At 46.8% G+C, this 23,896-nt stretch overlaps 1 protein-coding gene across 1 annotated transcript in view; it reads left to right on the top strand.

Moving 5' to 3' along the window:
• The window catches only part of TERB1 (telomere repeat binding bouquet formation protein 1), a 41,495-nt gene extending 17,844 nt beyond the window's left edge, over window positions 1-23,651 (top strand). Inside the window, exons 12-20 of the mRNA XM_044269302.1 lie at window positions 1,937-2,097; window positions 5,780-6,078; window positions 7,308-7,357; window positions 8,091-8,171; window positions 9,004-9,144; window positions 14,776-14,844; window positions 17,764-17,838; window positions 19,979-20,061; window positions 23,291-23,651. Of these exons, the coding sequence (XP_044125237.1) occupies window positions 1,937-2,097; window positions 5,780-6,078; window positions 7,308-7,357; window positions 8,091-8,171; window positions 9,004-9,144; window positions 14,776-14,844; window positions 17,764-17,838; window positions 19,979-20,061; window positions 23,291-23,482 (1,151 nt within the window). The 3' untranslated portion in view covers window positions 23,483-23,651. The remainder of the gene's footprint in view (window positions 1-1,936; window positions 2,098-5,779; window positions 6,079-7,307; window positions 7,358-8,090; window positions 8,172-9,003; window positions 9,145-14,775; window positions 14,845-17,763; window positions 17,839-19,978; window positions 20,062-23,290) is intronic.
• The last annotated feature ends 245 nt before the right edge of the window (window positions 23,652-23,896 follow it).

The raw sequence follows: 23,896 nt of genomic DNA, 5'->3' as shown, positions 1-23,896 counted from the left end.
CAGTTGGAAAAGTAAACCTGCCCTATGGGGGCCAAAAGGAACCTCTTACGGCTTTTACTGGGCGAATAGGTGTCTATAGATGCGTCCAATAAGCACTGCAAATGTGGTGTCAATGTCGGCCTGATCCTGCTCTTAAACCAGCCAGACACTTCAGAAACTGTCATTCGGCCGACAGCTATTCCAACCCCTCCTTACGCATGAATGTTCATCCTGGCTGAGGATATACGTGAGAGAGGAATAAGCTCCACACACTACCTTAAAAAACATTTTGACATTTTGGGGGGGTCAGATTTATCAACTCGGATATCTTTGGTCCACCACGGGAAAAGTTTCTGGGAAGCAACTAGATGGCAAAATAGAATAAACAGTGATTTGTAAATTTAAAGGGGTTCTCCCATCTGAACATCACTAGGATAGGCCAGAAATGTCAGATAGATGCGGGACCCACCTCTGGGACCTGCTCCTGTCTTGAGATGGGGGGCCTCAGGAGTGAAGGAGAGCAGATCCCACCTGCACAGCGTGCTCTCCATTCAGTGCTATGAGACTTCCAAAAATAGCTGAGCGAGGTCCCATAGAAGTGAATGGAAAGCAAGCCGCGCATGCGTGGCCACCGCTCCATTCACCGGTATGGGACTTCCCAAAATAGCCAAGCCAGAGCTCCACTATTTTTAGACCTCCCTTACTGGTGATTGGAGGGTGGCCGCGCATATGTGTCTGCCATCCCTTTACTTCAGAGGCCCTGTTCTTGAGATAGATGCAGGACCCACCTCAGGGACCCGCTCCTATCTGACGTTTCTGGCATATCCTAGTGATGTTCAGATGGGAGAACCCCCCCCCCCTTTAAATGTACAAATTAAATCTCTCTGTGGCATATTCTAGCAAACTGTTTAAATGGGAATACGCCTTAAACTCCCAGAAACTGATAAATCCTTTCAGTTTACCATCTGCAAAGTCAGTTCTTTATTTTCACTAGTGACCTCATTGTCATGTCATAGGGACCTTTCCTCCAGACCCACTAGCATGGACCTGTGGTGGTAATCATACTTGAGTGATCTCTGCCGATGGGTTCCAGCTCCATCCCTCCCCCGCCTGCTCTGCAGGTCCCGGTTCTCCTGGGATCAACATCTGGTTTGACTACTGCAGCCAGTGACCGGTCTGATCTATTCTGCTATTTTAGAGACAGATTAGGCTACTTTCACACTCACGTTTTTGTGCGGATCCATCTTGTATCTGCACAGACGGATCCGCACGAATAATGCAAACGCTTGTATCCGTGAATAACGGATCTGTTTGCATTATTTGTTTAAAAAAAAGTCTTAAGTCAAAACGGATCCGTCTTGCCTTACATTGTAAGTCAATGGGGGACGGATCCGTTTTCAATTGCACCATATTGTGTCAGTGAAAAACTGATCCGTCCCTATTGACTTACATTGTAAGTCTAGACAGCTCCGTTAGGCTCCGCATAGTCAGGCGGTCACCAAAATGCTGCAAGCTGCGTTTTAGTGACTGTCTAAAAAACGTAACGGAGACCAAACGCAGCCAAAGTGATGCATTCTGAACGGATCCTTATCCATTCAGAATGCATCACTTTGGCTGCATTTGGTCTCCGTTACGTTTTTTAGACGGTCACTAAAACGCAGCTTGCAGCATTTTGGTCCGCTTGTGAGAGCCCTGAAACGCATTTTACAAGCGGACCCAGAAACGGCAGTGTGAAAGTAGCCTTAGTTAATACACTCGCACCCAGAAGTTAAAGAATTGAGCAGAAGATTATCTTACAGTATTTAAATGGACCGTACTGCTGTCAGATTCCCTATAGCGGCATTTTGTAAAAGGCAGGAGGGACGCAGCGATTGCCGCTCTTCTATTTTACGTTCTGTACATGCGCTGCTGTTACTTTTCTGTTTCCTGACTTCCAAACCTTTTACACCATACACAGCCGAAACCTTGTCTCTCAGTTTAAATGAACGTATCCCGAAAGTAAGTCTCTGTAGTGCAACAAGTCACGACAACCAACGGGAACCGTGTTTGGATGAATATCGGGGGAAGGCTGAAGAAATATTTCTCAAGATACAACATCTACAGCATCAGTATGATGAGGTATGGATGCGAATACCTATCGGTACAGGGAGGCGGTGTCGTCAGTGACTGTGTATACAGAGATGGTTGTCAGTCACTGATAGCATCTCCCTCCTGTACCGATAGGTGTTCACAGGTGAAAAATACAAAGATATAAATGTATAAATTACAGCTTTTACTGAATCTTTTCCCCCAAAAAATATATGAATGTGCTCAGCTTCTCCTGCTCTACAGCGTGGTCATATTGCGTTGCATTTTGGGCTCTCATTCAGACTGTCGTAAGCTGTCCGCAAAAATGCGGATCTGTTTTTTTTTGTTGACAGTTCAGCATGTCCGCAAAAAAAAATGGATTGCATTCCGCATTTTTGAGGACATGTAGACTTTAATGGGGCCGCGTCCTGATTTTTCACTGACAAGTATAGGACATGTTTTATTTGTTTTGTGGAGAAGAAAAAGGGAAAAGGGCCCCATAGAAGTCTGCATCTAATCTGCAAGAAAAAAAAAACGGATCTGCATTTTTGCTGACAGCATACGGTCGTCTGAATGAGCCCTTAGTGTAAGGACCAAGCATAAAGTGGCGCAGATCTCCGCTGTCTGTGTGCCTGCCTTGGGAGGGGTGTCTTGCAGTTTTTATTACTATTGACACTTGCTTCCATAACACAAGCATATTTCGGGGCATTTACTTATAATTTATCATTGCAGTTTTATATTCCAGAACATAGACAATGTTGAAGGACCTGACAGAGGGGAGAATGGTGCTTCTAAGCACCAGGGAACAGTTGTTGCCCCCCATGCCCTAGTTCCCATGTTTTCTAAACCACTGTCCAGTGCTCCAGATGGTAACCAAAATGGTCGCCAATGCGACTTAGAATTTACAAATGGTGACAAAACTTTTTAGTCTGGTCGCCATTTGCGACTAGACCCTCCGCTGCAGCTCTGCAGTTCAATACTGCGGCGGGGCACAGGAGATGATAGTTCTCTGCCCCGCTGCCGATCACCCTCATAGGCTTCAGGCTTAGAAGGCCTGCAGCCTATGAGGTAGTAAATACCCATGCAGGTGTGCGTGAGGACGTCATCACAGCCGGCGCATGCGTGATGACATAATCACACCTGCCTGAGCTGGGACACAGTGAAGCTATGTGGCCGTAGACGGGAAGAGTCTGTGGTCTGTATCCTGAACACCGGCGAACCCGGGATACAGGTGAGTATTATTTTTATTTTGTTTGTTTTTTCACTGCCAACTTGGGGGCCTTAACTAACAGGAAGGATAGCACTGCAGGGGGCATTGGGGACATAATACTGAAGGGGCACTTTGGGACATTACTGAATAGGAGCACTGTGAGGGACGTTACTACTGGAGGGGCACTGTGAGGGACGTTACTACTGGAGGGGCACTGTGAGGGACGTTACTACTGGAGGGGCACTGTGGGGGACGTTACTACTGGAGGGGCACTGTGGGGGACGTTACTACTGGAGGGGCACTGTGGGGGACGTTACTACTGGAAGGGAACTGTGGGGGCGCTTTGCTGTTGAAAGGGCACCGTGGGGGACATAACTGGCAGCAAAATTCGGGCACTCTAGAGGAATTTTTAATACAGGGGACAGTATAAGGGCCATTACTGGTGGCACTGGGGACTTTTAACACCGAGGCCCTATAGGGGGCATTACCAGGGCATTTTTTTAATGAGGGCACTATGTGGGGCATTATTGGATGCACTGGGGGGCATTTTAATCCTGGGGCACTATAGCTGGATTTTTTTTGTACATGGGCATTACTACTAGGGGCACTATAGGGGACATTTAGGGGGCACTATGGTGGCCTTTTTACCTGGAGTAAAATAGGAGATATTAATGCTGGAGGCACTGTAGGGGCATTTCTGTTACAGGGACATATTGGGGGACATTATTTTGGGGACACTATACAGGCATTATTACTGGGAGCACAATATAGGGTTTTATTATTATTACTGGGGGAATTTTAGCAGACATTATTATTACTGGGGGAGGGCACTCTAGGAAGCATTATAATTGCTGGAGGCACCATAGGGACAATATGTCTACTAGGGTCACTATATTTTCAGCAGGGGCATTGGGGAGCACAGGGCTGGGAGGGACAGCAGGATGACATTGTTGGGAAACCAGGGTGGGGAGGTTGTGGTGAAAATGTGGGGAGGCTTATAGAAAAATTAAGAAATATAACCTGTTTTTAACAAACTCTGCAGAGCCTAGGTCAGCCATTGAATTTTTAGCTCTGAGGACCCTGCATTGCGTCTTCCCTCTGTTATTCCTCCTGGAAATTAGAGAGTAAATGAACAGATGGGCTTAAAGAGGTTTTCCGACTTTTTAAATTTTTTTTATCTGATCGACGGTTTGCCAGGTGTCAATTAGCTGTTTGAGGAGACCATAGCCCACTGGTGTCCAAGCTCAGCGTCGTACTTTGTATAGCGACTGTGCTCGGTATCGCAGCTCAGCCCTATTCAACTAGGCCACGTAACCAATGAAGATGACACTGGTTTAAGGCAAGCTGGAGCTCACGGAGGCGCGGCAGCATTCTCAAACAGTTAATTGGCGGGGGGTTGGAACCCACTGATCAGGTACTGATAACCTATGCAGAGGTCATCGGAATAAAAAATTTGAAAACCCCCATTAACCTTAAGGGTCCATTCACATGTCCGCAAAATGTGTCTGCATCCATTGTGCAATTTTGCAGAACAGGTGCTGACCCATTCATTTTCAATGGGGCCGGAATGTGCTGTCCGCATCCGCATTTGCGGATCCGCACTTCCGTTCCGCCAAAAAATAGAACATGTCCTATTCTTGTCCGCAATTGCGGACATGAAAATACATTTTCTATGAGAGTGGTGGCAATGTGTGGTCCGCCAAATGCGGAACGCACATTGCCAGTGTCTGTTTTGCGGATCCGCAAAACACATACGGACGTGTGAATGGACCCTTAGAGGTGTTTACCTACGCACTCTGGCACTGTTGGCACCGATTGGTCAGTACCACACTGCACAGAATTGTTATTTCATCAGGAATACAAGTGATTACTAAATTAGACATGTCCGTAGAGACGACCGACCCGCTTCAAAAGGAGAAATACCAAAAATTATATTAGATTGAAAAATAGTTACTTAACCAATTTTCTAGTTTTTATAGTGCTACCCTAAAGGGCCAGCTCCAGATTTAGGTGGGTCCATGGGTGTCACGGTGGGCCCTTTATCTATCGCACCCTCTTAGTGCACCCACCAAATCATATCTTCTGCCAACTCTGCCATCAGCAAAACATGGGGATATGTATTGCACAGCAAGTTCGATTTAAAGGGGTTGTCCAGAATTAGAAAAACTTGGCTGCTTTCTTCCAAAAACAGCACCACACCTGTCGATTGGTTGTGTCTGGTATTACTCCTCAGCTCCATTTGAAGTGAATGAGGATGAACTGCTGTACCACATCCAACCTGTGGACAGGTGTGGTGCTGTTTATGGAAGCGAGAAGCTATGGTTTTCTGATCCTGGACAACCCCTTTACCAATTGGTTCATCTTCTGGACATCAGAATATCCAGATAGGGTTAGTGGGGTGGGCTCTGGCATCTGCCCAGCTTTACCAGTTGCAGATGCCAGCTTTGCTTACAGTAGTTTCCCCGCACTGTATATTATCTTTTGCTCATTCTCCCTAAGTTACATTTAGTTTATTTTATCTAGGGAAAAGCAAGACAACAGGTATCATTAGACATGACTAAACCGCAGGAATCCAGTGTGCGGACATCAGGTGGGCTCCGTAAAACCTGCGGTGACAGCTGTATAGCTCAAGAGACTTGCGGAAATGACAGCAGCGGGCCAGCTTCATCCAGAAAGAACATTACTTTTAGGGATGCCGTCACTCAGACGCTACCAAACCGTGCTACAGAGACCTTACATAATGACCTCCCCCCTCCAGACCGGGGGCTGTCAGGGGAAGCTGAGGGGACTCGTCCTGAAGTGTCTTCTGTCAGAAATGTAAGGTACGGTATGTTGCACATTGGACTCGAAATGAAACTTCACGTGTCATGAGGCTGTTGGCAAATTGAAGATTCTCTGTCCCGTTCCATTTTCTGTACCTAAAAGACTGGGCAAGAAGTAAAAAAAAAATAATAAAAAATGGCAGCATGCACACAGAAAAACGCAGATCCGCACAAAAAATGAATGATGTCCATGTTGCATTTGTTTGTTTTTTGCGGACCAATGGCAACAATGGGACATGTTCTGTCTTTTTTGCAGGACTGAGGAACCTACATTCGGATGCGGACAGCACACCCCATTTTTTTGCTGCCCCATTGAATTGAATGAGTCCGTGTCCAATCCGCAAAAAAATACGATGGTGTAAATGGGGCCCAATTTGAAGTTTTGGGTGCAAGAAGTAAATAAAATGTATTTAAGAGGGAAAGAGAAAAAACACCTATGAAAAAACCTCTCAAGGTTCAGAAAACTCTGATAGCCCGGCAGCCTATGACTTCTGAACTAGTGTGAATATTGGGCCTCTTTCACACGGGCGTCGCGTGTGAGGGCCGGACAAGATGCGGGTGCGTTGCGGGAAAATGCACAATTTTTCCACGCGAGTGCAAAGCGTTTTAAATGCGTTTTGCACGCGCGTGAGAAAAATCGGCATGTTTGGTACCCAGACCCGAACCCAGACTTCTTCACAGAAGTTCGGATTTGGGATCGGTGTTGTGTAGATTTTATTATTTTCCCTTACAACATGGTTATAAGGGAAAATAATAGCATTCTTAATACAGAATGCTTAGTAAATTGTCCATTGAGGGGTTAAAAATAATAAACTAATTTAACTCGCCCCATCCACTTGATCGCGGAGAAGATCTCCTCCTCTTTTTTCTTCAGGACCTGGTAAAGGACCTTTTGATGACGTCACTGCGCTCATCACATGGTCCATTGCACCGGTGCGGAAAACTCGCCCGCGTGAAATGGGCCTCAGATTCACACCTGACATAACTTTTACTGCACAGATAAATCTGCTTCAGGATTTGCACATTTTAATGCAAAGCGGGAATTCACGGCTTAGACATCAACATGTAAGACATGGGCGTTTTGTGGGGGGTTTAAAATGCTGGTAGAAACCCGCACCATGTGTGAATCCACCCCTAAGAGGACTCCAAAGAAAGATTTAGTTTTTTAACAGATGATACTGTATTTAACCATGTACTTACCAGTCTTCATAATGTTTTCTCACTTGCAGGGTAAACTCATCAGAGCATTCAACTTCAGTGAGACAAGACAAGGATCCAGGTAAAGTAAGAAATAAGTGGTCCGGCACCAAATGTGCATTTGTCATGGGCCTCTTGCACTTGACCGTATGCCCTCCGAGGCATACGATCTGTGAGCGGGCCATATGTCCCGGAGCGGCACGGGAGCGCACAGCATCCTAGATTACAATGATCTTATGCGTGCGCGAGCGGCCCGACGTGCACAGCATCATTGTAATCTATGATGCTGTGTGCTCCCGTGCGCACGATCAATACCGCTCCGGGACATATGGCCCCGCTCACGGACAGTATTTCGCAGAGGGCATACGGTCATGTGCAAGAGGCCATACAGTCATTATGCACATTTCTGATATGCAAAATAAAAAACGGATCCGCTTAGTTCCGGTATTGAGATTCTTTGCCAGGAATTAACAATGCAAGTGTGAAGGTAGCCTTAGTCAGTCTGTATTGTTAATGGCCACGCGGCGCCCGCTATACCACACGGCCATTAACAATGCAGGCTAACGACACAGTGTGGTCCTCATTTTAGTTTAACAGCAGCCAGCCGTGGCCTGTACAGCTGCAACGTGACTGTGCTCAACGTGAATGTGGCACAAGAGCGAATGTTCCTTGTGCGCAGTGGAGTTTCAGTATTCGTACACTAGGTGGGAATCTGTATGCAATCACCAGCTAGGAACTCTCGGCCCCCAATGCCTTTTCTACTATGTGAACGTTCGATAAACACTAATCTATTACTCTTTTCTACGTTCGATCAGATCCCATGATGATTTGCGCTGATATAATCGATAAGGAGATGAGCAGCGTTCTGGACACTCGGCCCCCATTGAGGTGCTCAGGTAATTTCAGATAGGAGTAATGTGATGACGTTTATGTCTCCAAATTAGAAACCATGTCAGATGGAGGCTCCGAAAGTCCGGCAATAGAGGTTTGAGCAGAGCGGGTTTAAATAAGTTGTGATATTCTTCCAGTTTAATTATTGACAGACCCATTACATGTCAATGGGGGCCCATTGGACCCCATTGTTGTCAGTCATAGGGCAGATCCCATGACAGAGCGGAAACAGGAGTGTAAACAGAGCCTTAGGCTACTGTCACACTGGCGTTTGGTGCGGATCCATCATGGATCTGCACAGACGGATCCGTTCAGATAATACAACCATCTGCATCCGTTCAGAACGGATCCGTTTGTATTATCTGTAACATAGCCAAGACGGATCCGTCTTGAATACTATTGAAAGTCAATGGAGGACGGATCCGTTTTCTATTGTGCCAGATTGTGTCAGAGAAATCGGATCCGTCCCCATTGACTTAGATTGTGTGTCAGAACGGATCCATTTGGCTCAGTTTTGTCAGACGGACAACAAAACGCTGCAGGCCGCCTCCAAAGCGGAATGGAGACGGAACGGAGGCAAACTGATGCATTCTGAGCGGATTATTTTCCATTCAGAATGCATTAGGGCAAAACTGATCCGTTTTGGACGCTGGTGAGAGCCCTGAACGGATCTCGCAAACAGAAAGCCAAAACGCCAGTGTGAAAGTAGCCTCACTTGTATGCCCCGGATCCTTGTAGGTGTCAGCTCTGACGGCTCTGGAAATTACAGGATTCACTATAGTACATTATATCCTAAGTGAATATGTTTGATTTGTCGGTCTCCAATCTGTGTTCCAGGCTGTCTCGTGACGGGGCATGTCATGAATAGCAGGAACTGCAGCCAGATCTTGATGGGATGTCCAAATCTGTGCGAACGCCACAGAGTTCTCCTACAGGCAGAAGAGCGTTATAGAACTGAATACAGAAGATTTCTCCATGGCAGCGGGCATACTACGGCACAGAAACATAGACGTAATGATACTTAAAGCCATTGTAATGAGTGTGAGAGGGGAGCATACTGAAGGAGAATGTATTAAGGGGATGTTTCTGGACCATCAGCCAGTGGTGATCGGCTCCTGGAAGTTTAGTTCAGCCAGTAGTATTACCTGCCGTCCATTAAAATGAATGGTCATCTGTGCAATGCATGGATGGATCTGGGTCAAACAGAAGGGGAGCTGCTTTTACGTAGTGAGTCTCCTCTCTGGTCCCCATCCTCCACTTCTAGGGTGTCCATTTTGTCTGGGGTTGTCCCAGAATGACCACAGGATGGGTAATAAGTACCAGATCAGAGGGGATCTAACCTCTCACGAGACCCTCACCAATCATGAGAACGGGTGCCCTGTGTCCCCCGTGACTATTGAGCAAGCACGACCCCACTCCCTTAAAACTCCATGGGACTACTAGAGATCGCTGAGTGCCATACACACCTTTTTTGTGAGTCCCATAGACCCCTTTCAAACAGGTCATGGGACCCCTGCTCCCATGATCATGGGGGGGGGGTCTTACCGCAGAATAACAATTTAGGGCATCATTTCTTATTCTGGGACAATCGCCCCCTTTTATTTTTAGGAGAAGTATAATGAAATGCTTTATACTGCTGCTGTTCTTTTTTTATCCATGGCCTTAAAACTGCATAAAAACCCCAGCAAAGTGTGAACCGTTTCTTTTAGAATCTGATCGGTTCTTTTAATAGGAGTACCTAAATGGGGAAACGCCACATCTCCCTGTAAGCCCGTCTCTAACGGGGACGGGAAAATGGGATTTGGTTGATAAAAGCTAATATGTTCTCATCAGAAGCTTGTAAGAAATCAGCGAATAAATCCAGACAGTCCATGGGATTATTTCCCTGCCCAGCAATGAAGGTCAGTCCTATGTAAATATCCACCTGCTATTATAGGTCATTCCTGTCAGTTTCCATGGTTACTTATAATCTATGCTGGAAGGAATATGTCTAGACACCCCAGCAGGGGGCAGCTCGGCCTGGAACTTGTTGCATGCTGGATGACAACTATGCAGTGAGAGTACCAGGAGACGACCGCTAAAGCGGCAAGTACCGAATGGCTGCATAACGTATGCCTTAATATGCTACTTAATATTAGGGCTTATTCAGACGAATGAGCTTCAACTCATCTGTGCAGCAGCCGGACGATTTTTTTTTTACATGGAGCTGGAGCGAACACAGGTGACATCCTGATGTGTTCCATTTTTCTCGCACACTGAAAAGGGGGAGTCTTTTAGAAAAATGGGACCTAAGGGCTGCTTCACACTAGCGAGTCCATTGTGGGAATCGCTATCTGTGTGTGTGTGAGCGTGATCCTCCATTCTGGACTCGCAGGAGCGCACGGCATTATACGGATTTATAATGCTATGTGTCTCTACTTGACCTTCCTTCTACAGGATCACACTGACAGCTTTATGTCACTAGGATTCTGTAACAGTAAGGTCAAGCAGAGGCACACGGCATTATAAATCTGTGTAAGGGCTCGTTCACACGAACGCGTGAAGCCCGTCCCCGTGCTGTAGACCACAAATTGCGGTCCGCAATGCATGGGCTCCGTCCATGGGGCAGGCGCATGGGGATCGCAGACCCATTCACTTGAATGGGTTCACGATCCTTCCGTTCTGCAAAAAGATAGCGCAAGTTCTATCTTTTTGCGGTGTGGAAGCACCTAACAGAACCCCAGAAAGCACTCCATAGTGTTCCGTTCTGCATCTCCGGATTTGCGGACCCATTGAAATTAATGGGTCCGCATCCGTGATGCGGCATGGCCACGGAACGGTGCCAGTGTATTTCGGATCCGCAAATGCGGTCCGTAATATGGCAACGGGCATCACGCGTTCGTGTGAACGAGCCCTAATGCTGTGCACTCCTGCAAGCCCAGAACAGAGGATCAGGCTCGCTCGTGTGAAACAGCCCTAAATGGTGCATGCTGCATTTTTCTCTACAGGGACCGATGGCCTGTGCGGAAAATAATGCAAGTGAATTACCGTAGTCTGTTGAATATCATGGGTCAGTATTCAATTCAGGAGCACCCAGGCGGCACGGGACAGCACCCTGATGTGAACATTACAACAGGAAAGTGTAGTTCCCATAATGCCTCATGCTCGTAACCGTATGCTTTTTGTGATCCGCAAATTGTGAATTCTCATAGTACTGATACACTCCATGCTGCATTCACATTTTTTGCGCACCCGTTGACTTCAGCGGGACCGTGATTGGCATTTTAAAAGACCTATTCTATCTTTTTGCATAACGGATGCAGAAATCACATGGATGATCGTATGTCCGTTCCGCTCAAAGACAGAACATGTCCTATATTTGTCCACAAAATGCGGGTCACAGACCCACTGAAGTCGGTAGGTCCTCAAAAATGCAGATGCAACACGGATGGTAGCCGTATTTTGTGGATATGCAGTTTGTGGCCTACAAAACAGATAGTTGTGAGCATGAGGCCTTGGTCTGTGGTATTACAACTGGAAAGCGTGTGTTCCTGCTAAATAACCAGACGCTACCAGTTCCAGCACTATGACGCCATTCCTGGCCACTAAAATAGCATGTAAAGCATATGGTTTCACAGCACTGTGAACTGATGCCTAATTATAATCCCGAGGATTGTTTACTCATCAAGATCCAATTAATCAAATGTAGGTCAATTTGGAATTTACCTTACATTACATTGGCCGTAAACCTTCTAGAAATGGGGTGCTTCTCAGTTCACCGACCTCCAGGGTTGTGGGCTCCTGACCTGGGGTCACTTTAAAGGAGCCCGGAAATATATTCTTATGACTTCATATAGATGAGCGCGCACCAGATTTGTCCACATAGGAATAGCCCTTTAAAGAGGATCTGTCACCCATCATGACATGCCTGATTTAATAGCTTCATGCATCCCCCATGTAATAACAATTCTGGAGCAGCTATTCCTATGTCTCTGTGTTGTGCCGTTCCTGTGTTATTTCTACTAGAAGATACAAATGATTTACTAGCAGTCTGCAGTAAGGTACAGGGGGGAGGTAACAAGTTGGGGGGGTGTACCTGCACAGTCTGAAAATGGCAGCACTGATTGGCTAGAGTAAGACTGTGAAGGTACACCCCCCCAACTGGTTACCTCCCTCTGTACCCTTACTGCAGACTGCTAGCAATTCATTCATAACTTCTAGGAGAAATAATAAAGGAATGGCACATCATAGAGACATGAGAATAGATGCTCCAGCATTGTTATTACATGGGGGATGCATGAAGCTATAGACACAGGGATGTCAGGAGCGGGGACAGGTCCTCTTTAATGTCAACCAATCCTGTCAATTTGGGCAAAGTGAGGCAGCCACCTAATATGTACTGGGGCCTCTGGACTCCAAAAGCAGCTGTCTAAGGGAATGTTCACAGTTCTAATCTAGCAGGCTCTTCCGGTAGCCTGTACCGGCATAAAGGCCCGCTGTCGGCCGGCCAAAAGGTATTTATCTGTCCTAAACCTGGCATTTCTGCCAGAAAGTGGACAGATCCCACTATAGTCGATGGGGATCTGGAGGGGATTGGTAGAAACCTACCAGTAGGCTGTTCTCTGCTGGATCTGGCAATCGCAACTGTGAACGTACCGTAAAATGTATGACCTGCTTTACCTTGTGTTTGCAGCAGACGGTTAGACAGAACAGCCCCAGTCTTTGAATGAGAGCAGATTTGGTGTCTCAGATGCTCCCACATCCTAAACATAGTATTTAATCTCCTGTGCGCTGACACATTGTGATGAATGACGTCTGACAACTAGCGCTTATACAGTCGAAAAGTACTGTGTACAGCATCTGTCAAGGGTGTTTTCACCATCCGTCCAGTTTGTCATAGCAGAAGCTGTTAAACTCCACACTGGTAGGCAGATTTATTCATTCCTAACATCAGGCCAATTTAGTAGATTTTTTTTGTTTCATATTGCACCATTGAGCAGACTACAAGGGGGGCTATTTTCTAAACGCATGGGAAGCCGATATGTATATGTTTATGTCTGCGTGTGTGTGTGTATGTATGTATATATGTATTATACAGTACAGACCAAAAGTTTGGACACACCTTCTCATTCAAAGAGTTTTCTTTATTTTCATGACTATGAAAATTGTAGATTCACACTGAAGGCATCAAAACTATGAATTAACACATGTGGAATTATATACAGAACAAAAAAGTGTGAAACAACTGAAAATATGTCATATTCTAGGTTCTTTAAAGTAGCCACCTTTTGCTTTGATTACTGCTTTGCACACTCTTGGCATTCTCTTGATGAGCTTCAAGAGGTAGTCACCTGAAATGGTCTTCACTTCACAGGTGTGCCCTGTCAGGTTTAATAACCTGACAGGGCACATGGGAACATGGGACCAAGACAGATGCCTTCAGATGCCAAGCGCACTTGTTAGCCAGTGTCATAGGTACAAATCTGCTGACAAATGCCCTTTAAACAGCGCTGCACTTGAATGGGAGCGGCCGGCAGTAAACCAGGCATGGTCACCACACACACTGTGTAGTTTTGGCACCACACCTCCGGGTCGGCCCCCTGCTGATCTGATGTTGATGACCAGTCCCAGAAAACCTATTTTAACCAGAGCTATATACCATCTGAGGATTGGTGGGGATCCCAAAGGTGGGACCCCCACTGAATATAAAAGTGATGGCATATCCTAGCACATGCATGCTCAACCTGCGGCCCTCCAGCTGTTGCAGAACTACAACTCCCATCATGTCCTGCTGATAGCTGTAGGCTGTCCGGGCATGCTGGGAGTTGTAGTTTTGCAACAGCTGGAGGGCTGCAGGTTGGGCATCCCTGTCCTAGCACAATGCTATTACTTTGTCATATGGGAATACCCCGTTACCATTTATTACCTTGCAACGTGTAAATGCTCGACCCCGGGCTTGTCCTGTTTGATGTATCATGCAATTCATTTTGCAAGACATTTGTCACTAATTGATGGAGTAAAGTACTTTCACACTTGCGTTTTTCTTTTCCGGCATAAAGTTCCGTCACAGGGGCTCTATACCGGAAAAGAACTGATCAGGCATATCCCCATGCATTCTGAATGGAGAGTAATCCGTTCAGTTTGCATCAAGATGTCTTCAGTTCAGTCGTTTTGACTGATCAGGCAAAAGATAAAACCGTAGCATGCTACGGTTTTATCTCCGGCGAAAAAAACTGAAGACTTGCCTGAACGCCAGATCCGTCATTTTTTCCCATAGGAATGTATTAGTACCGGATCCGTCCTTCCGTTCTGCGCATGTGCAGATTGAAAAAAAGGTGAAAAAAAATTAATGCCGGATCCGTTTTTCCTGATGACACCGGAAAGACGGATCCGGCATTTCAATGCATTTTTTCGACTGATCAGGCATTTTTAAGACTAATCAGGATCCTGATCAGTCTTACTAATGCCATCAGTTTGCATACGTTTTGCCTGATCCGGCAGGCAGTTCCGGCGACGGAGCTGCTTGCCGGATCTCTCTGCCACAAGTGTGAAAGTACCCTAAGAAAAATGTAACGTATAAATGGAAAGAATAATTCCGGAAGTTTGTGGTAATTGGTGTACATTCTGTATTCACAGATATGCTGTTGACGCCGCTTAGAAGAGGAGGCGAGAACGCTCAGAATAAAACCAGACGCAACCGTGAGCCGCTTCTAGAAACACATGGTTCTCGCTTATTAACATTTAGGAGAATTCCAGAAAATTTATTCAGCCTGAATGCCATAAAACTGGCAGACAAAATCCCTAATTTTGGTCACAAGTCATGTTTTGCACCCAAATTTGCTGCTTTTCAGCTTTCTCCGCCACCTTTGACGCTTGGGTGGGATGAAAGGGGGCCTCTTCAGCCTGACTCACTTACTTGTTAGCATAGACTTCCTTTTGTGGCGCACAGAACTCCTGAAGATGCGCCAGAACTTCTTAATAATCCTAGTCCATGGCGCACCAGCGGGGTTTCTAATTAAGGCAATCCGCTGTGAGCAAGCCTTGGTTCTCTATGGAGGCAAATGATCGCAGTAGGGATCGCTCGTTCCCATACAAGGGGCAGTTTGGTTGTAGCGCCAGGTCGAGCATGCACACCGCCATTCCTGCTGCTCCATTCATCTCTATGAAAGTTCCAGAAATAGCCAGGCGCTAAACTACCCCAGAGATGAATGGCGCGGCACGAGTGGAAGTGTGCATGCTCGACATGCTGTTCATTTCGGGGGGGGGGGACCCTGTGGGTCTTGTGATTTGAGGGGTCCATCAGCAGGTGGCTCATGAATTTTGAGGAGTCCAGAGAGAATGCACACCATTGAGAGGACTCCTGCCTTGTACCTCCCCAATCAAGTTTAATTTCATGGAAACTACCACAGGATAAAAATGTAGGCGATCCAGCGCTATATTCAGAGTGTCTCACTACTTTATATATAACCCTAAGAGTACTTCCGCACTTGCGTTAAAGTTTTCCGGTATTGAGTTCCGTCCTACGGGGCTCAATACCGGCAAAGAACTGATCAGTTTTATCCTAATGCATTCTGAATGGAGAGCAATCCGTTCAGGATGCATCAGGATGTCTTCAGTTCAGTCACTGTATGGTTTATGGACGGAGAAAATACCGCAGCATGCTGTGGTATTTTCTCCGTCCAAAATTCCGGAACATTGAAATGCATTAATGCCGGATCCGGCCCCAAGGGTTCCGGGAAAACGGAATGCGCAGACCTTTTTAAAAATGTAAAAAAGATAAATACCGGTTTCGTTTTTCCAGATGACAACCGGAGAGACGGATCCAGTATTGCAATGCATTTGTGAGACGGATCCGTCTACAAATGGTATCCGTTTGCATACAGATTGCCGGATCCGGCATGCAGTTCCGGCGACGGAACTGCCTGCTGGAATCCAACGACGCAAGTGTGAAAGTAGCCTGAGCTGGTGACTGATCTCATCTACAGTAATTCAGTGTATTAACAAAGACCGAATGCAGCATAGCCTGGCCTATAAGACTCCTTACACACCCACTAGGTGTTCTCTGTAAGGAAAAATATTACCTCCTGGAACAAAGACTTGATTCTTGTTACTCCTCAGATACCAGTAGGTGGCAGTATTTGACTAAAGTACCAGTCTAATGCTTCCCTGCAGCTGCGGTGTACTTTACTGATATTGTTGATTCCTTTTATCTCGGAGGAGGATAACCTGTGTATTCGCTGCACTTTGCATCTTAATTTTCCCAAAGGACTGTAGAACAAAGACTTCCCAGAGGCAAAATAACAATCTGTTATCAGGATTGTCGTAAAAGATCATATTTTATAATGAATTGTACTCAAAGTAAAACCATTCGGTCACCGCATACAGGGTATACTTACCCCGCTTCTCCTGATGCCCGCATAGCCACCGATGCATCGCCTCGTCTCGCAGATCAAAACATCCATCAATGTTGGGGGGTGGGGGGTCAACCAATCGCAGGCCGCGATGGGGACGAGCCTCCCTAGCATCGCTTGTTCCGGTTGTGGCCTGCTATTGGCTGTCGTCATCCCCCCCCTCCTGCAGGCATCAGTAGCGACGCAGGTAGCAGGGTAAGTATAAGGCTACTTTCACACTAGCGTTCGGGCGGATCCGTTCTGAACGGATCCGCTCATATTAATGCAGACGGAGGCTCCGTTCAGTACGGATCCGTCTGCATTAATAACTTTAAAAAAATTCGCAAGTGCGCAAGTGCGAAAGTAGCCTGCGCGGATCCGTTCAGACTTTCAATGTAAAGTCAATGGGGGACGGATCCGCTTGAAGATTGAGCCACATTGTGGCATCTTCAAACGGATCCGTCCCCATTGACTTACATTGAAAGTCTGGACGGATCCGCACGGATCCGCACGCCTCCGAACGGCCAGGCGGACACCCGAACGCTGCAAGCAGCGTTCAGCTGTCCGCCTGTCCGTGCGGAGGCGAGCGGAGGCTGAACGCCGCCAGACTGATGCAGTCTGAGCGGATCCGCTCCATTCAGACTGCATCAGGGCTGGACGGCTGCGTTCGGGTCCGCTCGTGAGCTCCTTCAAACGGAGCTCACGAACGGAAACCCGAACGCTAGTGTGAAAGTAGCCTAACCTGTATGAGGTGCACAGGAATTTTGGGGGGCATTATAGGGGTTTTAACTATAATTGCATTAATGCTTGTGCTAAACGGTGACATGTGTCACGTGAAATTACACCTAATGAGTGTCAATGGGGTCGCAACGCACTGAAACGCTGCTGTCGAAAAAAATCTAGACCTCATGGATTTTGTTTTGCAGGTCTCACACAACTTTTACTCCATTGACTTTAATGTAAGTTGTCCACAACACACGACTCGTCTGTTTTTACAGTCAGTTCACAGTTCTTCACAGTGTTCCGTTTCGCTGCAGCACCGCCGCAGGATGAATGAGGCATTACACAGTGGTCATTGAAATTAGTAGACTGTACATGTTGTGCGTGGACATGCCAGATCCTCCAGACAGAGAGATTCTCTTTGTTACTGAGGGTCCTGAACTAGTCCTCCTGCCTATTAACTCAGAATTCCTTAATGAGATGACATACGTTAAATCTTGTCTTACAGGTATCCTGCTGACCCCTATAAGGAAGACCACTCCAAAGGGCAGCGAGTGTGCAGAAGCAGCATGTCCCCTGCAAGGTGGGTACAGTACTGAACGGATAACGCCAACAAGGTCCTTCATGTAGGGGCAGTCTCAACCCCAAGATGACATGACTGAGGGGAGTAGATCAGAGATCTGTATATTGATTTCACCACAAAAAGCTAGTGGACTGCCCCTGCAAGTCAGACTCTTAAAGGGGTTTTCTGTACGTACACTATTGATGACAGGATAGGTCCTCAATATCTGATTGGTGGGGGTCCAGCCCCTGGCACCCCCACCGATCACCCGTTTAAAGAAGCTGTGGCACTCCGGTGAGCTCCCCAAGCACAGCGCCGCACATTGAAAGGGACTGAGCTGCATATAAGCCGTGTGACCAATGCCTGTGATGTCACCGGCCTAGGGAGAGGCTGCAGTGCTCAATAGAGCGTCACAACCTCCTCAAACAGCTGGCGGGTGGGGGTGCCGGGAGTTGGCCCCCACTGATCTACGGATAGGTCATCAGTATTTTACTCCCAGATAACGACTTTAAGGGCCTTTGATGCGGGCCAATGATCGAGAACGAACGTTGGTAGCACCATTTGCTTGCCCGATGATTGCCATGTGTGGACATCCTCCCAATCGGCAAAAAAAGAACAAACACTCATCTGTCAGATGGTAGAGTTTTGTGTGCGGGCACATTGCTCTGTATTACAGGGCTGACAGCAGGGTTATGGGAGGCATTAAAGGGGTTATCCGACTCCTATCATGAGCCCCCCGGACCCCCTCATATACATTATACATACCTGCTCCCCAGCACTCGCATCACTCCGGATCCCTGCACAGCCGCCGCTGCATCTCCCAGCGATAGGGGGCGCAACGAATAGCAGACCACGACGTGGACGGGCCTTCCTGGAGATGCCATGCAGGGATCCGGAGCGACGCGGGTGCCGGGGAGCAGGTAAGTACAATGTGTATGAGGGGGGGGAGAGTTGGATAACCCCTTTTAAAGCCCTATTACATGGAGCAAATATCGTACAGATTCTCGTGCATGCGAGCAAAAGTGGACGAGAATTGTGTGATGTAAAAGGTAGGAACAATTCAAAGACTAGCGACAAATCGCTTGTTTCTCGTCCATCATGATCTTTAAGCACGCTAGAAAATGATCGCTCCTCGTTAATAGATCCGTTTGTATGATATGAGTCGTCTACTCGCGAACGATCTCATGCATGCCTTTTGACCAAACATCTGTCCCCCATCTTTACATGTAATTACAAGGAACAATTTAAAAGCGAACGAGTAACGACCACAAGTACAATCGATTTATCTGTGTATAATAAGTGAAGTTTTCGTTGTTATTTATTTTAAAAAAAATACTGATCTGGACTCCTTCTCTGCAGTGCTACTCCGATAAGAGCCCAGAATCGTGGTGACAGATTCCCCTTAAAGGGGTTTTCTGGGCTTTTAATATTAATGATCTAATCTCAGGATAGGTCATCAATATCAGGGCGGCCGGGGTCCAGCACCCCACTGATCAGCTGTACAAGGAGATGGCGCACACGCAGCTTACACATGGCGTCTCCCTCCTCTTTTCCTGCTCACCGCTGCTATGCCTATGGCAAAGACCATAGACAGCTGCAGTGGACCGGAAGAGAGAAGGGAGGCGGCGTGTGCACACTGCGCGCGCGCGATCTCCTCGTACAGCTGATCTGCGGGGGGGCTGGGTGTCGGACTCCCGCCGATTTGATGTTGATAACCTATCCTAAGGACAAGTCATCAATAGAAAAAGCCTGGACAACCCCTTTAAGCCCTCACCCCCAAATACAGACCACACCCTATAATGGCAACTAGCCAGCCTGCCCAGGCCTTACAGGAAACGGCACTTTATAGTGAAAATGAATGCGTCACGCACTGTCCAGCATTGCTGACTAACTCGGCAGGCAGCTCCGATGGCTTAATGGGCAGATCCATAATAAACAGCTGCAGTGGCTGAACGATGCCGCACCGCAGCCCTCCGTGCGAAAATGACTAAAGTTACTTCTGCTAATATCTTTGCAACTTCAGATCAGCAGCACAAATAATTCATCAGTTTGCTGCGATGCTGCCAACACTTGACTCTCTTCAATTAATATCTGCTGGATAAGCACCAGGAAAGGGGCCGAGTTGTTTTAATTGGATTTCTTCTTTCAATGATAAAATCAGGTTCAGAATCAGAATGCGATAGCGACTCCCCTCCTAAAAGACGAGAGATCAGTCACAATTCGCCGCCTGCTTTGGATCTTCAGGTACAGTACGGGTTTTATGCAAAATAGAAAGTGCCGTCTCCTTGACACTTTGGCTTTTGACCTGTTTAAAATTCCTTAAAGGGGTTGTCCAAGATTTTTTTTCTTTTATTATTTTTTTTTTAAGCCAGCAGGGACAGTGTTAAAATAATAATAAAACTGAAATAATGATACCCAAACCCCTTCTGTTCCAGCAGCACTGCTCCCCCCTTGTCTGCCGCTGCAGCCGTGCTGTAATGATTTGGATGCAGCCCATATACCACCTATGACCGATGTGGCCAATTACTGGCCTCAGCAGTAATACAGCTCAGGACAGTGATTACCCGTATACAGCACATGAATGCTGAAGCCAAGCACTGGCCTCGGCTGTCGTGTGTTGTATATTGGCTTCAGCAGTCGTACCCCTATACAGCACACAACTGCTGAAGCCAATCGCTGGCCTCGGCTGTCGTACCCATATACAGCACACGACTGCTAGAGCAAAGCACTCTCCTCGGCTGTCGTGTGCTGAGGACAGTGACAGGCTTCAGCAGTCATGTGCTGTATATGGGCATGTCACTGGAGCAGCCGCAATGGGATGGAAGGGGTTTGGGGCAGTAAGTATAATGTCCAGAAAAAAATAAATAAAAAAATAGCCTTTTTTAATGGCCAGGCTCAAACAGAATTGTATAGCTTCACCTAACCCTATCACTGCACACCCCAAGGGGGCCCCCGTCGTAAGTCCGTTCAGTACAGCCCATATACTAGTGATTAGGTAAAGAAGGTTTAATCCATCTGCAGCCATGATGACAAGTGTCTATTAAGTGCCCTGACTTACTGGGGGGACTGGGACACTTCACAGGTAGGAACCATCACTATAGGTAACATATCGCCTACTGAGCAGTATGGAGGGGGCCAAACTCAGGGTGTTTCATCTCCTTAAAGAGACCAGTCCTGAATGGAGATTTACTGGAAGTTCTCCATGGTATGGTGACTTATTGGCAATGCTCCATGGGAAATGAATATGCAAAGGGATATCTCCCAAGAATGAGAACCATTTTGCTAGTGCCACTTATTGGAAGTGTCTCCCCACTCCATACTGGTGAGGGGGGCAAGCAGCCTGGAACAGCTGTCTATGGATGGATATCTGGCCTGGGTATATGCCCTTGTTAAATCCCAAGGACTGTTGGAAAGTTGGATCTTGACTCATTGGGGGCCACTTCCAATAGGTGGCGCTGGCGAGATGGTTCTCATTCTTGGAAGATACATCTTTGCATATTGCCTATGATCTATATATATATATATATATATATATATATATATATATATAATATATATATATACGGTATGCCATTAGATCACCGCATATTCAACTGCTTCAAAAAAATACAGGCTCTAGCAAATGGCTCCTGTTTTCTTCTCGCACATATGCAAGTAGAGCCCCGGAACTCCTGAAAAGATCTGAAGGCTGGCCATCCTATCGATTCTGCTGATGCAGCTCTTCTTAAGTGTCTGGATGAGGTCTTATCAATGTCTTTGTCTTCTCTTGTCCCAAGTCATTGTCCTTTTATACATAGTCCTGTAGCCATAGCATAGCCTTCCAGAAATAGGGGCCCAATTTTGACTGCTACCCCAGCAGCCGCTATAACACTGGATTGCCATACTCCAGTATTAGTCAGTATTATTACTGACACATGGATTGCCCCCCCATGTTCAAGGCCTGATCCTGTGTAAGGCTGCCCATACACCGTCAATAGCTGTCAGCCATGACTCCCCTATACATACGCAAGCTTGGTTGAGCATGCATGTGTGGGGAGAGGGGAATATGCCACTGCCAACAGCTTATCTCCTGTGAGAACGGATTGGACATGTGGAAATCCAACTGCCTGATCGTTCAACCTCTAACGCTGGGTTCACACCTGAGCGTTTTACAGCGCGTTCCTACGTTCCTATGGGAATGGTTCTCACCTGGGCGTTTTACAGCGCGTACGATCGCGCTGTAAAACGCCCGACGCTCAAACAAGAGCTTTTTTTTGGGCGTTTGTCGCGCGTTCCCGCACATAGATATTTGGGAACGCGTGACAATGTGTGCACCCCTGTCTCTGTATGCGCGATTGTAAACGCCCGTACAATCGCGCATACAGAGCGCTCGTTTCAGAACGCTCAGGTCTGAACCCAGCGTAATGTAGCTGGATAGTCGGCACATAAGGTAGTCCTCTGAAATCAAAGGCTACCTTTAGAACAATGATCTCCAGCCTTTGGGAAAGTACAACTCCCAGCATGTGCTGAATGAGGTGAGGACATGCTGGGATTTGTACTTCCTGAAACGCGTGGAGATCACTGCTCTAAATCACCGAGATGAACTGGACGTCGGGAAGAATGAAAGAGGGATTTGTCCCTTCCATGGTTGTCCGATCTACAGATGATCTACATGTGTCGTCCTAAGGCCGCCTGCACACGGGTGCCGGTGAACACACATAAGATCCCGACAAATTTCTGTGATTTTCTGCAGCGTATCCACAATGTCTAATTGCGTTTTTTTGGTGCTGATTTAATGCGGTTTTGCCACAGATCTTATCCTTCCATTAAAAAGGGTGAAATCCGCAGGTAATACCACAAATATAATTGACATGCTGCTGATCTGGAAATTTTTGGCACGAAAAAAAAAAAATCTGCAAAGCGTACATCAGATTAGTGTAATTTCATACGCTCTGCGGTTTTTCAGCACAGGAATCCGCGCTGAAAAACCGCAGTTGGCCTAAATTGACCCGTTCCTTTTTATGATGTACCTTGCAGAGGGCGGCCATGATTTACGCAGTCTCTACCAGATTTACATTTCACGAGACCTAAATATTTGTGCCCTCTGCCTGCTGTATACACAGAGCACTCGGCAGATGACACCGCTCCTGCTCCAAGCCTTCGTTGTGACTCATTACTTTCTATCACTTCATACCTGTAGCTCAGGAGTCTGCAGCCTACCCCTTCCCAGCTGTCAGGTTATACTGGGAGTTGTAGTTTCCCAACGACTGGAGGACAGTGGGTTGCAGTCCATCTTGAATAATTAATGTAGGACAGGCATGCTCAACCTGCGGCCCTCCAGCTTTTGCAAAACTACAACTCCCAGCATGCCCGAACAGCCTACAGCAGGGCATTGCGGGAGTTGTAGTTTTACAGCTGGAGGGCCGCCGGTTGAGCGCGCCTGACGTAGGACATTGTATTTTTCTATTAAGAATCCATTTCTTTGAACCTGCAGCCTCCTGACCAAAACAGACCTCAGAAGGGACTGCGCAAAAACTTCACCAAGAGGGAAATCGCAAATCTTCTGGACGGGGTGGAGAAGTTCGGCCACCACTGGAATGCTATTTTGTGGTCATATCCTTTTCAGAAAGGCCGAAGAAATGTTGAGTTGGCGAAAAAATACAAACAGTTACGAGGGAAATACTGACTCACGTGGATCGTCCGCGCTATAGAGAACTATACATCTACAATGTGACTATGTTACAAGAGTAGATAAAGCAGCCGCATAACTCTGCCTAGTACAGAGCTACAGGATGCCGCAGTTATCTGTTATTCTGCTATATAAAAGATGGCCGAGATGGGATTCTTCTACTTGACCTTTCATTTTTCTCGATTTGTGCAAAATAATTGATATAGCGGTTTAGTCTAGACGGCACGCTGCAGAGTACACTGAGTAATAGGCCATTAACGGCTTGTATCTAAATCATTGCTCGCAGGTTAGAGGCCAGTCACCACCTATATATTATCCGTGAAGTCACTTACTGTAAAAAGCAATCACTGCGCAGAACTAAGCAGGGTTAGGCATGAGAAGACCAAGGATAAAGACCATGTCTGATCTGCT

Source organism: Bufo gargarizans, chromosome 10 (genome assembly GCF_014858855.1).
Source record: "Bufo gargarizans isolate SCDJY-AF-19 chromosome 10, ASM1485885v1, whole genome shotgun sequence".
NCBI lineage: Eukaryota > Metazoa > Chordata > Amphibia > Anura > Bufonidae > Bufo > Bufo gargarizans.
The sequence above is the reverse complement of the archived record's forward strand: the minus strand, read 5'-3'. Positions and strand labels throughout refer to the sequence as shown.